The 14910-nt window shown below is 39.2% G+C and overlaps 1 protein-coding gene across 1 annotated transcript; it reads right to left on the reverse strand.

Moving 5' to 3' along the window:
• Positions 1–1449: 1449 nt before the first annotated feature.
• TEX55 (testis expressed 55) lies at positions 1450–11915 on the reverse strand. Its single transcript, XM_060770793.2, has 4 exons — positions 11737–11915; positions 5608–6147; positions 4431–4493; positions 1450–3046 (listed from the first exon to the last, which is right to left on the reverse strand). Exons 1-4 carry the CDS (start codon positions 11782–11784, stop codon positions 2993–2995), a joined length of 705 nt encoding a protein of 234 aa, XP_060626776.2. The 5' UTR covers positions 11785–11915; the 3' UTR covers positions 1450–2992.
• Between the last annotated feature and the right edge of the window lie 2995 nt (positions 11916–14910).

Genomic DNA, 14910 nt, shown 5'->3' on the forward strand with positions numbered 1-14910 from the left:
TTTGCATGTTTTCAAACTGCTAGGTTGGCAGAAGCTGGGGCTAACAGTGGGAGCTCATCCCGCTCCTCTGATTCGAGCCACCGACATTTTGGTCAGCAAGTTCAGCAGCTCAGCTGTTTAAAATGATGTGCCCCTGGGTTAAACAGCAGTTTTATACAGCTACTAAAAAAAACCCCAATGTGATGTTAGATTGCATCAATAGGAAAATAGTTATATCAAAGACATACTGTATATTACCACTGTATTCTGTTTTTGTCAGAATTCCCCTGGAATACTGTGCCCAGTTCTGGACACTACAATTCAGGAAAGATTTCAACAAGCTGGAATATGCCCAAAGAAGTGTGATCAATATGATATAGGTTCTGGAGGTTAAGCCCTACGAGGAGAGACTTGAGAAACAGGATGTTTAGTCCGGAGAAGAGAGTAAGTGGAAATATAATAGCCATGATTAAATATTGGAAGATGGAACGGGCTTGTTTTCTGCTGCTCTCAAGACTATAGGATACAGAGTAATGTTCTTCAGACTATAGGAAAAGAGATTCTACCTGAATATTAGTAAAACTTTCCTGATGGTGTGAGCTGTTCAACAATGGAATATCTTCCCTCAGAGAGTGGTGTAGTCTCCTTTGGAGGATTTTTTAAACAGAGACCAGATGACAATTTGTCAGGAATGTTTTGCTTGTGCAGGGGGCTGGACAGGAAGGTCCTTGTGGCCTCTTCCAACTTCACAATTCTATGATTCATTGGGTAATATAATCTTTGCTTTCCACATTTTAATTTCATACTCCCAAGGGGTTTTGTACTTCTCTACATCTGCCATTTCATCTGAGCAGGCTAGGAAGTGCTATTCTGGCTACACAAGGGCAAACATTTCAGCAAGTAATTTTACTACTGTTATATATGATGATTTTAAAGTGGATTCCCTCATGAACACACAGAGATTCTGCCTGCAGCAGGGAGATAATATTAAGAAATGTCCCAATTGTCACCTTAGTCTCCTGTCTGGTGTAAGTAGTAGGACTGTTATTTCACACATGCATTGAAAAAGAAGATTGGCATCAAAGAGCTTAAGTGCCTCTTCATAATGCAACCTAGAGATCCTTTATGATCTCTAATAAAGCAGGAGACAATGTTCTGCTGTCCATTACCCCGACAAAAACTATAGTGGGTAAATAGGAACCCACTTCCATTCCTCACAGTGGGTGATAACTGGGAAGTTTGGATAACAGAAACCATGGCTGCTTTATATCCCATTGCAGTGGAAATTCAAAAACATACCAATACTTTCCAAATTTCAGCCTATGGATATCTCAAAGGAGAATTGGAATTCGTGAATATGGGGAGAGAAGAGAGAAGCAAAGAGAAGCATCTAATACCGCAAAACTGAGATAAAAGGCTGTTGACCCCACCCAGCTGTTCAAACTGGTGAATCAAAGAGATCACAGGTGCTATATCAAAATACATTTATTCAGTAGAATCGGCACCTTTTATAGGCACATGATCAGTAGCTGTACATAAACAGCTAAGCACTGCTTATGACATCAGAACAATTCTTACTTTCCATAAATTTTTCTTCTGCAAAGAAACCCCAATCCACTATACATGTTGTCATTTGTTCCTGGAACATTTTGAAGGCACAGGAACCCATCCCTTTCTGAAACCACCAATAAAAAAAATCAGTAGACTTCTTTAGACCATGAATCACAATATCAGAAGGCATAAAATGGATTGTCAGGAGCTTAATATTGTGTATTATGTTTTTATGGTTTTAAATTGTATACTGTTGACTATTGTATTTGGTATTTTGTTGTAAACCACGTTGAGTCGCCAGCTAGGCTGAGAAACAGCGGTATACAAGTACAGTAAATAAATAAATAAATTATCTGAATTTAATGGGACCAACTGGAGATAACTTGAGGGTTCAAGTTAGGAAGATGTGGAGCATAGTGAATCCCAGTAAAGTATTAAGATTGTGTGCCTTTCAATATCCAGCAGGACTGTAAGACGCACACAAAAGGGCCTACGTAAGGCGGACTGGGTCACAAATACACAGAGATACTGAAAATAGATACTGGAGAGAGCATGGTGATAAATGATATCAGAAGAGTGTCATTTGTAATTATCCAGCCAGCCAACCTAAGGGTCAGTCTAGTCCCTGAGTCTAAAACAATTTCCTCCCCTGAATTAGACATAATCTTTAACAGTGTCATTCTGGTTGTCCTGAAATAGCCTTTCATGAATTTCAGATCTAGAATTCAGAAGTAACTACTAGCAAAAACGGTTCTTATAATGTCCAGAAACACTTCTCATTCTGAGTCAATTGGCAGCAAAAACATCAAGCTAAAGGAATCATAATGCTTCCCTGTTGGAGGTTTGTATATCGATCCCCAAAATATTTACTTGCAAGTATTTGAGTGAGCAACATACATGACTGAACTAAGTTATAATCTAACTTAATTAATGATTCATAACAAAAATCAGCCAGCTGTTGGGGATAACGTGTGAAGATTTCTCCACAGAAAATAATAACCGTGCTCACATACAACAAACTACTGTTATAGGGAGAAGGCACTTCTTCCTGAAATTTAGGCTTTTTACATACAAGGAGGGGTTATTATTTTGTGTGGAATCATTTACCTTGTGAAATCATAGATTTAATCTTAAATTTGGACATCCATTAGGAATGGCATTATCCAGTTGTAGTTGCAAAGAGAAACTATTATCGCCAAAATAAATGACTTTTGGATACTGCAGTTTCTCAGTAGTTATGTTTCCTGGAATTCATGTGAATATATATGCTCCTGAGAAGCAGCACATTTTCTATCCTTTTAGACAATCCAACACACTACTCAAGGTGGAGAAAATAAGTTATCTCTGACTCTGTAAACATATATAGTTTGCATATATGGAGCATAAATGAGAGCAGTGCTCGAACACGGTGCACCATGAAGATGTCTAACGAATTGTTGAGCGTTCTGTAGTCCGTCATCTTTCACAATTCTTCCAGTGCTTTCGCCATTTTCCTAATTTCTATCATATTCTGAACCTAAACATAGCAAAACAAACAAGTGAGAAAGGAATCTATCAGCGCTGGAAGACTCCACAGAAGCTACTACTGTCGCCCACTAATGACAGTTTGAGGTACCCTGAGGTATTGGGAAAAAGGCAGGATAAATATAAAGTAAATAAAGGCTTTGTGCACATTAACGTTTTACTGTACATTAACTTTCTTATGCAGAAGGAACAACACAAGCTTTTGTTCTTATGTGAACAACAAATTCTGAAGGAAACCAGAGTAGGACTGGAGCAGGGCAGGTTTCGTCTCTTCCTTCCTCTTGGTTGCAATCTGTACAAGAACTTGTACCTTCATGCCTCCAAGTGCTGCATTAGAGGAGGCTTAGTTCCTTCCATTGAATTCTAAGCATAAGGCACCCATAGGGTTCTATGCAGATAACGATCCTGCTGACATCTGATTACCCTAAATATTCATGTATAAGTCCAGAAATTTTAGTTTAAAAATCAGCACAAAAAACTGAGATGGCTTATACACAAATCAGTGTAAATACTGTACCTTATAGAAAGAGCCAGCCCCTTCTCTGAGTAGAGTGGTAAAATGCAAGAGCTTAATGTATACCACTAGAACCTAAAAGAAGCACCAACCCAATACTGTTTTCGGTGATGCTGGTTCTGGTGTTTTTAAATACCAAGGCAAGGGAGATGGCAGTGGTGGCTAGGGGCAGCTGTCTCATTATGGCAAGGTGCTCCACAAGATGACCCTCAACTTATTCAAGGGACATATCAAAATCCACAATTTTGGCCAAAAATGGAGCAATGCATTCAAACTACACAAAAAAGAGATTCCACTGAAACATTAGGAAGAAATTCCTGATGACAAGAGCTGCTTGGCAGTGGAATATGCTGCCGTGGAGTGTGGTTGAGTTTTCTTCTCTGGAGGTTTTTAAGCAAAGGCTGGATGGCCATCTGTCAGGAGGTCTTTGATTCTATGACCTGACTTTTACATGATGTCAACTTTTACATTAATATATACAGTATTTTCAGAAAACAGACAGTCTCATCTTAAATTACAGCTTTATGTAAATATTCAAAAACATTTAACCTACAGATGCCTCAATTAACGTAATTTTATTGGTATCTATTTTTATTTTGAAATTTACCAGTTGCTGCTAAATTTCCCACCATCAGCTTATACTTGAGTCAATACATTTTCCCATTTTTTTTGTGGTAAAATGAGGTGTATCAGCTTATATTTGGATAGGCTTATATTTGAGTACATACGGTACTTACATTATTCTCTTTTACATTCAGTATTCTTCTCCCAGAACTATACTAAGAAAGGCCCATGCCCTCAGCTCTAGGGTTCTTTTTCAGAGAGGGAAAAAAGTTCTCAGTGTCCTGGGAAGCCCACGTACCTGTTTCAACATGAACTCCAGCGGTTCATCAGGCTTCTCATACACAAGGTTTTCAGTGATCTCCTGGGAAAGACAGAAGTGATTATACTTCTTTCCTGAAGGCTAATAATGAAAAGATCTAAAAGTATATTGCCACAGGCAAGAACGGCTTGGCTTTTAAGAAAGGACCAAAACAAGATGCTTAGTTTTACTTTTCCTGAAACACATCCATCACACAGATAAACTAACTTTAGTTTATAGTGGCTTTTAGCTCCCATCATTTGAAATTTTAATATATTTCAGTCTGCCTCTGATATGAATAACTGAAAGTTGCAAGTTTAAAATGCATCTGACAATACATTTGGCTCAGCTGCATTACCAACACACATTAGGTTTTAGTTATTTATATCCCTTCCAACCACAAGGTCCTTAGAGTGGCTTAGTTATAACCTTATAAAAAACAAAGCAAAACAAGAACAAAGCGTAACAGCTGAAACAGACTAGAAGTTACAACCAAAGCAACATTCTTTGCATCCAGGTCATAAAAGTAAAACATTTAAATACACACACAAACCAGGACACAATAGGTAGATCAGTTTTGACTATTTTTCAGACTTCATAATCCATAGTTTAGAAAGACTAGGTACCTGTTTGACTTTAGTGCTTTTCCTCTGACTTGTATTAAGCATATATCTCCATTAGATCAAAACATATTACTTAAGCTTAGTTAAGGTAAAAGTAAAGGTTTCCCTTTGTCATTAAGTCTAGTTGTGTTCAACTCCGGGGAGGGGGGGGGGGCTGTTCTCATCTCCATTTCTAAGCCAAAGAGCTGGCGTTCTCTGTAGATGTCTCCAAGGTCATGTGGCCGGCATGACTGCATGGAGTGCCATTACCTTCCCGCTGAAGCGGTACCTATCGACCTATTAACATTTGCATCTTTCTGAACTGCTGAGTTGGCAGAAGCTGGGCCTAAGAGTGAGAGCTCACCTCGCTCCCCAGATTCGAACTGCCAATTTTTCAATCAGCAAGTTCAGCAGTTCAGCGGTTTAACTTGCTGCACCACCAGGAGCTTAGTTATCCAATCAAAATAACAAGCTAAAATCAACAAAAATGTTGGCGTGCATTTCCAATAGGCCCATATTTCATCACCCACATGACAGAAATGGGGGGAAGTGTCATTCATGAAAAAACCTCTCACCTGAAATACCTGCAGAATGTTATGTTTCTCCATGTACTGAAGAGAAACCTCAAAAGGATCTTGATATACCACAGGCATGGGCTCGTCTGGGACTTCCTCCTCTGTGGTTATAGCTGGTGGGGCTACCTGTTGTTCTGCTTCCTCATGTGCTGCTTCTTCATGTGTAACTACCTCGTGTGCTGCTTCTTCATGTATAACTACCTCGTGTGCTGCTTCTTCATGTATAACTACCTCGTGTGCTGCTTCTTCATGTGCTGCTTCTTCATGTGCTTCTTCCTCATGTGTCACCTCCTCGTGTACTGCTTCTTGAGGCTGGACCATTGTTTCCACTGATCTGACCAAACCACGTGGAAACTCAATTTTATTTTGCATCATCAAATTTCCAAGGGTTTCCAGATGTGTGTCAGAAGAAGATGTTTCTATTTCCTCATCCATGGCCAATACTATTTGAAGGAGTTGGGATTGAGGCCCAGAGGAAAGAGGTGTGACTATAGGTTGTTCGTAATGCTCCTGAACGTCAGTAATAGGAATATTTTCAGGCTGTAGATTCAATACAAATAAAGAATAAGAGGTGAGAAGCAGATATATGAATGTAACCTCTGATAGAACTTAGCTTTCTTCAATGCTCTTTCCTATTAAAAGGCGAAAGAAGAGACATAGACCAGCACCTTCATGCCTGTCTGTTCCTTAGAATTTTTCCTCATATTCCTCTTGAGAAGCATAGCTTCCAAACAGTGTCACATACCCTTCTAAAACAGGAGGAAATCCAACATGCAAAATTAAGAGTTAACAGGAATATACTAGCTTCCATTTTCCACAGCAAATTATATCTATTCTTCTCCATGTACCCAATTTCCCCTCCTCCGTTAGTATTTTTCCAGTTATTATCCCTTTCAGTGATTGTGCTAAGTAGATATAAAATACAATCAATTAAGATTGGGAACATGCAATCTTCCAGATGTTGTTGGATAGTAAATATACCCAGCCTACACAGCATTGCTTGTTGTTGTTTATATATTTACATAGGTGTTGCCTTTATGCATATGGGAGTCCTCCAGCACCATTTTCTGGGTCACTTTGCTGGGAAGGAACTTGGAAACATTGTTCTAAGGTCGTTCCTTTAATTACTGGAGGGGCAAACTCAGTAGGTGGTGGTGGAGGACTCCCATTCAACCATATGGACATTGTCATGTAGTGTTGTTCAACAACCAACAAAACAACCATGTATGTGCGTGACTTGAAAACTCTGTCTCAGAGAAAGTTACTTCATGCTGTATTACTATGTCGAGAAGACTTCAAAATTCACACTAGTAAAAGTACAATTCTCATATCATAATTCAACTAAGGATATGCTATTTACAAAATAAGTAACAGAAATAAAGAAAAGCAAAGCATATAGAAACAGCCAGTCTTAATAAGTCCTGGAGCTACAAAAAGTCTTGAGTCCAATACCAGTGGTAATAAAAAAAAACCCAACTTTCAAAATAACGACTTCTATATTAAAGTAGATTTTTCATTAACTCGTAATGCCAGGGACAGCCATATATCAAGATCTCCCGGGTTGTTTCCCTTGTTTCATTATGTCTTCGAGGGTAAGAAGGGTGGGTTATAAATGCAGGAAATAAATAAATAAATAAATTATGGTCTTATCTATAATGCTTGAGTACAATTCCTAATAGTAGCTTTGGCTCTGTTGTGAATGCTTGTCTTTATCTATAATGCTTGAGTACACCATTAGTAGCTTTGGTTCTGTTGTGAATGGAGTTCTGTAACGAATAGAGTTGTTCCCCAATGTATTTACAACAACAACAACAACAAAAACAAGATTTTATTACGGTCCATGACCAGCACAGATTGGGGCACAAATGCCCTGAGAAGGGGAAACACAGTTCCCTAAAGAGACAGTCATAAAAAATATTCGAAAACATTTTTTTTAAAAAACAACAACGTTTAAAGACACAGTTAACGTAGCAGGTATGGGACTGAGGGGACAAAGTTTAATAGGAGGGGTAAAGATGGTTTTAAACAGTGTATTTTACTATTGAGACAAATGTTTTTAATGTTTATGTATGCATATAACGAATTCATGTCCCAGCATTGAATGTTTGCCATATATATGCTGAGTCCCATTCGGGGTGAGAAGGGCGGAATAGAAATGTTTTAAATAAATAAATAAAATAATAATAATTACAATAATAATAATAATTACAATAATAAAACTTTATTTATAGACCACACCTCTTTCCCAAAAGGGACTCAGAGCAGTACAATACAATAATAGGCAAACATTCAATGCTTTACAAAGTAAAAAACACCAGGAATAATACAAAATAATACACAATAATAACAGTAAATGTATAATGAAATAATTAAATGTTGAATGTGGACTAGGTAGTAATGAACCAATTAAACAATAAACTAGGACATGTGTGAACATTAAATATATATCATTAAAAGCAGTTATCAACATAAATGTAATAGTATTTCAGTGGAAGACTCCAAAGGCACCCAGTCCAAACCCCTTCTACCATGGAGGAAAAGAACAAAGCACCCCCAACAGATGGCCACCCAGCCTTTGTAACAACAACAACAACAACAACAATAAGAGCAACCCCACGGGCCATCTGTTGGCAAGAAAAAAAGAAATTTGGTGGCAAAGCAGCCAAGGGACAAAGCCTTTTGGGGGTGAAGGAGATGGGGAGAGGAGGAGGATCAGGAAAGAGGAGGGAAAGCTTGGGTAGGAGGAAAAGCACACTTCGAAAACCGCTGTAGTAAGGAATGCACTTTTCAGAACTATATATCTCTAAATAGGCATTTGTGAGCACACATGCATCAAAGGAGTTAACATCCCTAGGCATTGTTATGTTTAGCAGCATCCGTTTTACATCTGTAAACATGCATAACAGATATCGATAACAATCATGGCGGGATATATATCTATTTAATATAGTCTAAGGTTCATCTACACTGTATAATTAATGCTATTTGACACCACTTTAATTACCATTGCTCAGTGCAATGGAATCATTAGAGTTGTAGTTTTAGAAGGCCTTTATCATTTTCTACCAAAGAGTTCTGGTATCTTACCAAATTACAACTCCTATGATTCTATAACATGGAGCCATGGGAGTTAAAGTGGTGTCAAACTGCATTAATTTTACAGTGTAGACCAGGCATGGGTAAACTTGGACCCTCCAGGTGTTTTGCACTTCAACACCCATAATTCCTAACAGCCTACCGGCTGTTAGGAATTGTGGGAATTGAAGTCCAAAACACCTGGAGGGCTCAAGTTTACCTATGCCTGGTGTAGGTAGGTACACTACTAGCTGAGAGCAGAGATTCTCCCTTACCAGATTAGGTCATTTTCAGTGTATCTTGGGCAGTTACCTAGGAACAGTACAGTTCCTTACTATGAAGGAGTTGGATGCTCATTCTCTTGGCTTCTATTACCTCTCAGCTTGTTTTATATCATTCCTGACCTAATCATGACATAGAATGTTTAATCAAAACAGAAATGGTTCCCTATATTCCGTTGATGTAAACAATTAATCTATTCACTAGAAGTCACGCAACACCATGTACAGTTAACTACCATCAGATTGCATCAACTGGTATTCTTCAATGCAGCGCCTATTTTGAGTTGATTATTGAACAATACACCAGTTTTGTTTGTTATAATTATGTGTAGTTATGTTGGCGTCATGCCTAGAAATAGCCAGCATTTTAAGTAGCAAACACACATACACATTGTTTCCTCATGTATATTTTATGTTTAATATGCACACTATTTCAAGTTCCTAGTTTTAAAGTTTGCAAAACAGGACCCACATTAGCATTCAGCCTGTACTAGTGAATATAATTCTAAACCCTGCAGTAAAAGAATACACATGATGTTGTTTTTAAAAAAACGCATCTTCTAATGTAAGCAAAACTCAATCCCTGCGGGATTAAAGACTACATTAAACATTTTTGTTGTTGCATTTTAACTGGATGTTTGAGATGTTGAGTTTCAGCTGAAAGCAGCTGTCTTTTCAAGACTATGCAATCGCTTGGAAGGGAACCGCTGCTAAACAAGGGACTGCTCTCCTTCTTATATACTTGTTATACTTAATTTATAGATCTATATATGTCCTACACCACAGCCAATGACTTCTAACCCTTCATCTAAGTCATTAATAAAGTCTGGGCATAGGATGAAACCCTGTGGCACTCCACTTGTCACTTCTTTCCAGGAAGGGGAAGCATTGGTGAGCACACTCTGGGTTCGTTCACTTAATCAATTACAGATCCACCTAACTGTAGTTTTGCCTTATATATCTGTTTTATATCTAACTTGCCGCCCCCTGCCATGCGTTGCTGTGGCTCAGTAATGAGAAAGTGTTGGTTTCTAATATACGTAATGTCTTTATGCTTATGGGTAAATAGTATTTCTTGCTGTTTCTTTGTCAGTGTTGATGTAGAGATTGTCTGGTTTGACTACTCTGGAACATGCAACATATAGTTGTCCTTCTTTAGGGGTCTCTTTCAAATCTTTGATACTACATCTGTCATATACATATGTGTGTGTGTGTGTGTGTGTGTGAATGGCTGGATGGCCCTTTGACAGGAGGGCTTTGATTATGTTTTCCTGCCCTGGTGGAGGAGGTTGGACTGGATGGCCTTAAGGCAGCATTTCTCAATCTGGGAAGTCAAGACCCCGAAGGGGGGGGGGGTCACCAGGGGGTGTCAGAAGGGTTACCAAAGACCACCAGAAAACACAGTATTTTCTGTTTGTCATGAGGGTTCTGTGTGGGATGTTTGGCCCAATTCCATCGTTGGTGGGCTTCGGAATGCTCCTTGATTGTAGGTGAACTATAAATCCCAGTAACTGCAACTCCCAAATGTCAAGGTCTATTTTCCCCAAACTCCATCTGTGTTTATATTTGGACATATTGAGTATTCGTGCCAAGTTTGGTCCGGATCTATCATTGTTTGAATTCACAGTGCTCTTTAGATGCAGGTGAGCTACAACTCCAAAACTCAAGGTCAATGCCCACCAAACCCTTCTAGTGTTTTCTGTTGGTCAGGGGAGTCCTGTGTGCCAAGTTTGGTTCAATTCCATTGCTGGTGGAGTTCAGAATGCTCTTTGATTATAAGTGAACTATAAATCCCAGCAATTACAACTCCCAAATGACAAAATCGTAATTTTTTGAGTGATGGTCACTCCTTGTGTTGTGAGACATTTTGTTGCCAAATTTGGTGTGATTTCATTTTCGTTCTTTTGTTTTTAAGGTACTCATTATGCACAGAGCATTTTTATATATAGATGTATGTATGTATGTTTTTTATCTAAACAGAATCTAAGTGTGTATTGTGTTCTCTGCTTGACATAAAGGTGAAGGAGAGATCATAAAGAGTAGAGACACAATATTTCAGTTAGGGTTTTTTTTTTAGGCTTGGCAATATGGAAAAAAAATTGTTAAGTACAAGCAGTCCTTAAAAGTATGAAAGAGACAGGCTCTGTAGGTTTGTTCTTAAGTTGAATTTGTATGTAAGTAGGGATAGGTAAAGTTTTGAAAGTTTTAGTTCAGTCAAACACACACTCACACACATATTGACAGATAACTTTGGATAGCCTAGGGAAGGGTTAACATCCCCATAGTGTTAGTTTTGCTGTTTGTTCCCCCATTCAGAAGATTTCACCTTGCTTTCTGTCCCTGATAATTGGATTTTGAAAAATTTGGAAACAAGGATTGATGATGAAGCTTCAGTGGGGACACTTTTCCCTTATGAAACCAGCTGAATGTATTGCAAAGGGATACAAATAATAATAAAATAATAAATAAATAAATACTGGGGTTGCATCTACACTGCAGAATTAATGCAGTTTGACACCACTTTAACTGCCATGGCTTATGCTATGGAATCCTGGGATTTGTAGTTTGCACTCGTTGGCAGAGAAGGCCCAAGACCTTGTGAAACTATAACTCCCACAAACCCATTGCATTGAGCCATGGCAGTTAAGGTGGTGTCAATCTGCCTTATGGATCCCAATGCAGGACAAGGGAGAAAATTCAAGAGCCTTAAAAGGATGCTCACAATTCCCCTCCCGACCCAGAGCTACCCCACTTGTTGCAATTGGGGGCTCACCTGCCCCTCCATCGAGCCCTCTTCCTGCTCGGGACCGAGCCCTGCCATCTTGGTAGAAAGCCGCGTTTCATCTCCCACCTGCCCAGCCAGCACTTTTTTGTTCCTCGGTGCATTCCGTACACTGGCTAGGCATTCGGGTCCTGGCAAAAGGCCGGCAGGAGGAGAGAACGCCGTGGTCTCCATGGGAACCACTCCCTTTTTTTTTCCTATTCTATGTACCTGTCAGTCAAATTAAGAAAGAATGTGGGGCGGGAAGAAGAACTCTGAATACGTCCGCTGATTGGTGGCTGGCTGGGCATTCGGTTGCCTGCGCGGACATCTTTCGAACGGGCGGAAGTGCCCATTTCCTTGGGATAGATTTAGAGTTAGTAGTGCAAAGCTTCTCAATAGAGATCTCGGCGGCTGGAGCACACTGGAAATTGCCTTAATATCAAAATGGATCTCACTTTGGGAGAAAGGTATAGCTTCAATAAAAACAACTTGGTATAGTATTTTATAACCTTATAGATAATGCCTGGGATCACCTTTGGAAATGAAATAGTACAACATTTTATTTCATTATATATATATATATATTAAAATACATTGAAAACACACATTATTGGATGCATTCTTGATGGAAACCCTTTCTTATCAATATATATCTATCTATCTGAGGGAAAGGGAAAGACTGTGTAGACTCATATAATCCAGTTCAAAGCAGATAATGTGGATTATCTGCTTGCATAATATGGCAGCATAGAAGGTGCCTGTATTATCTAAATATAAATAGAAGTAAGGGCCCTTCCACACAGCCATACAGCCCAGAATATCAAGGCAGAAAATCCCACAATATCTGCTTTGAACTGGATTATATGAGTCTACACAGTCTTTGAACTGGATTATATGAGTCTACTCAGTGATGTCTGGTGTATTGTGTTCCAAAACATCATCATCATTATGTGGGATTTTCTGCCTTGATATTCAGGGTTATAGGGCTGTGTGTAAGGGCCCTCAAATAACCCAGTTCAAAGCAGATAATGTGGATTATCTGCTTGCATAATATGGCAGCATAGAAGGTGCCTGTATTATCTATATATAAATAGAAGTAAGGGCTCTTCCACACAGCCATACAGCCCAGAATATCAAGGCAGAAAATCCCACAATATCTGCTTTAAACTGGGTTATTTGAGGGCCCTTACACACAGCCCTATATCCCTGAATATCAAGGCAGAAAATCCCACGTAATAATAATGATGATATTTTGGAACACAATACACCAGACATCACAATTGTGGAAAAGAAAAAAGTCTGGATTATTGATGTTGCTATTCCAGGTAACAGTCGCATTGAGGAAAAACAACAGGAAAAACTCAGCCGCTATCAAGACCTCAAAATCGAACGGCAAAGGTTCTGGCATAAACCAGTACAGGTGGTCCCAGTGGTCATTGGCGCACTGGGTGCCATGCCAAAAAATCTCAGCCGGCATTTGGAAACAATAAACATAGACAAAATCACGATCTGTCAACTGCAAAAGGCCACCTTGCTTGGATCTGCACTCATCATTCAAAAATACATCACACAGTCCTAGACGCTTGGGAAGTGTTCGACTTGTGATTTTGTGATATGAAATCCAGCATATAGATCTCGTTTGCTGTGACATACTGTGCTTTTGTGTCAATAATAATAATAATAATAATAATAATAATAAACTTTATTTATACCCCGCCACCATCTCCCCAAGTCAGATAACCCAGTCCAAAGCAGATATTGTGTGATTTTCTGCCTTGCTATTCTGGGATAGAGGGCTGTGTGGAGGGGTCCTGAGTCCACACTGTAATTCCAGTTCAAAGTAGATAATGTGGGATTTTATTCAGCTGTGTGGAAGTGATTTAGGACTCATTGAACTGAATGGCACATGTATACTGTTGCAGTTCTATAATGCAATCCAATCCATGGTAATTCAAAAAAGTGAATGTAATTAAATATGAGGGAATTATTCCCAGGGAATTGTGTGTTGTGATCCCAGTGTTCATTTCCAAACAAACAACCAAAAAAGTAGTTTCATAGAATCATAGAATCAAAGAGTTGAAAGAGACCTCATGGGCCATCCAGTCCAACCCCATTCTGCTTAGAAGCAGGAATATTGCATTCAAATCACCCCTGACAGATGGCCATCCAGCCTCTGTTTAAAAGCTTCCAAAGAAGGAGCTTCCACCACACTCCAGGGCAGAGAGTTCCACTGCTGAACGCCTCTCACAGTCAGGAAGTTCTTCCTCATATTCAGATGGAATCTCCTCTCTTGTAGTTTGAAGCCATTGTTCCGCGTCCTAGTCTCCAAGGAAGCAGAAAACAAGCTTGCTCCCTCCTCCCTGTGGCTTCCTCTCACATATTTATACATGCCTATCATATCTCCTCTCAGCCTTCTTTTCTTCAGGCTAAACATGCCCAGCTCCTTAAGCAGCTCCTCTTAGGGCTTGTTCTCCAGACCCTTGATCATTTTAGTCGCCCTCCTCTGGACACATTCCAGCTTGTCAATATTAGGACACTGATATAAAAGTTATGGGTTTCTTCTATTTATCTGTCAACTTGTAGCTCAAGATATGCTCCTGTGGTCGTAAGGTAGATGTACATTGTAGAATTAATGCAGCTTGACACTGCATTAACAGCCATGTTTCAATGATATGGGATCCTGGGAGTTGTAGATTTACAAAGTTTATAGCCTTCTCTGCCAAAGAGTGTCACTGACTCACCAAAGTAAAGCTCCCATGATTCTATAGTATAGACCAGTGGTTCTCAACCTTCCTAATGCTGCCACCTCTTAATAAAGTTTCTCATGTTGTAGTGACCCCCAACCATAACATTATTTTCGTTGCTACTTCATAACTTATTTTGTTACTGTTATGAATCGTAATGTAAATATTTGGTATACAGGATGTATTTTCATTCACTGTACCAAATTTGACACAAATACCCGATACGGTGCAATGCATTTAAATACCCAATAAATTTGAATACTGGTGGGGTTGGGGGGGATTGGGAATTTGGGAGTTGTAGTTGCTGGGATTTATAGTTAACCTACAATCAAAGAGCATTCTGAAGTCCACTATTGATGGCAGTGAACCAAACTTGACACAGAACTCCCATGACCAACAGAAAACACTGGAGTTGTAGTTCACCAACATCCAGAGCACT

Source organism: Anolis sagrei, chromosome 3 (genome assembly GCF_037176765.1).
Source record: "Anolis sagrei isolate rAnoSag1 chromosome 3, rAnoSag1.mat, whole genome shotgun sequence".
Classification (NCBI taxonomy): domain Eukaryota; kingdom Metazoa; phylum Chordata; class Lepidosauria; order Squamata; family Dactyloidae; genus Anolis; species Anolis sagrei.

Coding starts and splice junctions, on each gene's coding strand:
- TEX55 (XM_060770793.2), bottom strand. CDS start 11,784: ATGGCAGGGCTCGGTCCCGAGCAGGAAGAGGGCTCGATGGAGGGGCAG. Junction 6,148..11,736: donor AGGGCTCGATGGAGGGGCAG/GTGAGCCCCCAA, acceptor TTGAATCTACAG/CCTGAAAATATTCCTATTAC. Junction 4,494..5,607: donor ACATTCTGCAGGTATTTCAG/GTGAGAGGTTTT, acceptor TGTCTTTCCCAG/GAGATCACTGAAAACCTTGT.